The sequence below is a fragment of the Trichechus manatus genome, unplaced genomic scaffold (assembly GCF_000243295.1).
Source record: "Trichechus manatus latirostris isolate Lorelei unplaced genomic scaffold, TriManLat1.0 scaffold00157, whole genome shotgun sequence".
Classification (NCBI taxonomy): Eukaryota; Metazoa; Chordata; class Mammalia; order Sirenia; family Trichechidae; genus Trichechus; species Trichechus manatus.
In genome coordinates this window covers 4412628-4413999 of record NW_004444093.1, presented here as the reverse complement: position 1 = coordinate 4413999, position 1372 = coordinate 4412628, and the positions used below count along the sequence as shown (strand labels likewise).

The 1372-nt window shown below is 38.0% G+C and overlaps 1 protein-coding gene across 1 annotated transcript in view; it reads right to left on the bottom strand.

Annotated features, from left to right (window-relative positions):
* Window positions 1-351: 351 nt before the first annotated feature.
* LOC101352660 (solute carrier family 5 member 4-like) overlaps window positions 352-1372 on the bottom strand; it is a 59502-nt gene continuing 58481 nt past the window's right edge. Inside the window, 1 exon segment of the mRNA XM_012558332.1 lies at window positions 352-558. Within this exon segment, the coding sequence (XP_012413786.1) occupies window positions 352-558 (207 nt within the window).

The following is a 1372-nucleotide window of genomic DNA, read 5'->3' as shown; positions in this document are numbered from 1 at the left end:
CTGCTTGGAGAGCTATTAAAAAAAAGAATTTGGACCTAATATTCCTAGTTTATACACATATAGGGTCACTTCCTTGGCTTTCTAAATAATCACTGCAGGACCAGGAAGTGTTCATTCTGTTGTACATAGGATCACTATGAGTCAGAACTGATACGATGGCACCTGACAACAACAGCAATAACACTCTTTTTTTATTGGCACAAAGGAAAAATAAAAGCAAACAACCAGGTCTATAGTCATCTCATTAGATAAAATTACAAACTCTCTCTTATGCTTCACAAAATCTATAAAAGTGAAAATCAATAAAATTATGCTTTGCTTAATTAATATTTGAGCAGCTCAGTCAAGAGTTCAGGCAAAGTAGCCATGGACGAAGACCACCACTGCCAGGAGGAGGATGGCATTGATGTTCACGATAGTCCTCCATAAGGGCTTCTCAGACGTGTCTGTCAGCTTCTTCTTCAGGGCTTCTTCCTCCTCTTTGGTCAGCTTAGGGGCTTTCTTCTGCAAACCACAGAATACATCATAAGCCTTCTTGAAACACTCCCAAGGTTCTTCCTGAGACAAGAAAAGATAAACACATTATCACAAAACATGGGAAATAGAACCCTTTTTCAACTGACCCTGGCTGTTCCTTGCCAATGTAGTACTTATTACTGCAAAAAGTGACCACAAACATTTCTAAAGGTTAAATATAGATAAAGTATAGATAAATTTGATTATATATAAATACGAAAATTTTGTACGGCATAAAATTCAATACACAAAATAAAAAGATAAGTGATAAACTTATTGTACTTTAGGTGAAGGTTTACAGAACAAATATTTTCTCATTAAACAGTCAGTACATATATTGTTTTATGACATTGGTTAACAACCCCATGACATGTCAATACACTCCCTTATCGGCCTTGGAGGACCCTTTTTTTTTTTTTTGGTGAAAAGATACATAGCCAAAGATACACCATTTCAAAAATTTCTACATGTACAATTGAGTTACATCGATTACGTTCTTCCAGTTGTGCTGCTATTCTCACTTTAGACGAAGGTTTACAGAACAAAATAGTTTCTCATTAAACAGTTAGTACACATATTGCCCTATGACAATGGTTAAGAACCCTACTACATGTCAACACTGTCCTTACTCAACCTTGAGTTCCCTATCACTAGCTTTCCTGTCCCCTTATGCCTTCTAGTCCTTATCCCTGGACTTCTGTGCTTCATTAGTCCAATTTTGTTTTATGGGGCTGTCCAGTCCCAGGCTGAATGGCGAACCTCGGGAGTGACTTCACGACTGAGCTAGAAGGGTGTCCGGGGCCATACTCCCAGGGTTTCTCCAGTCTCTTTCAGGCCAGTAAATCTGGTCTTTTTT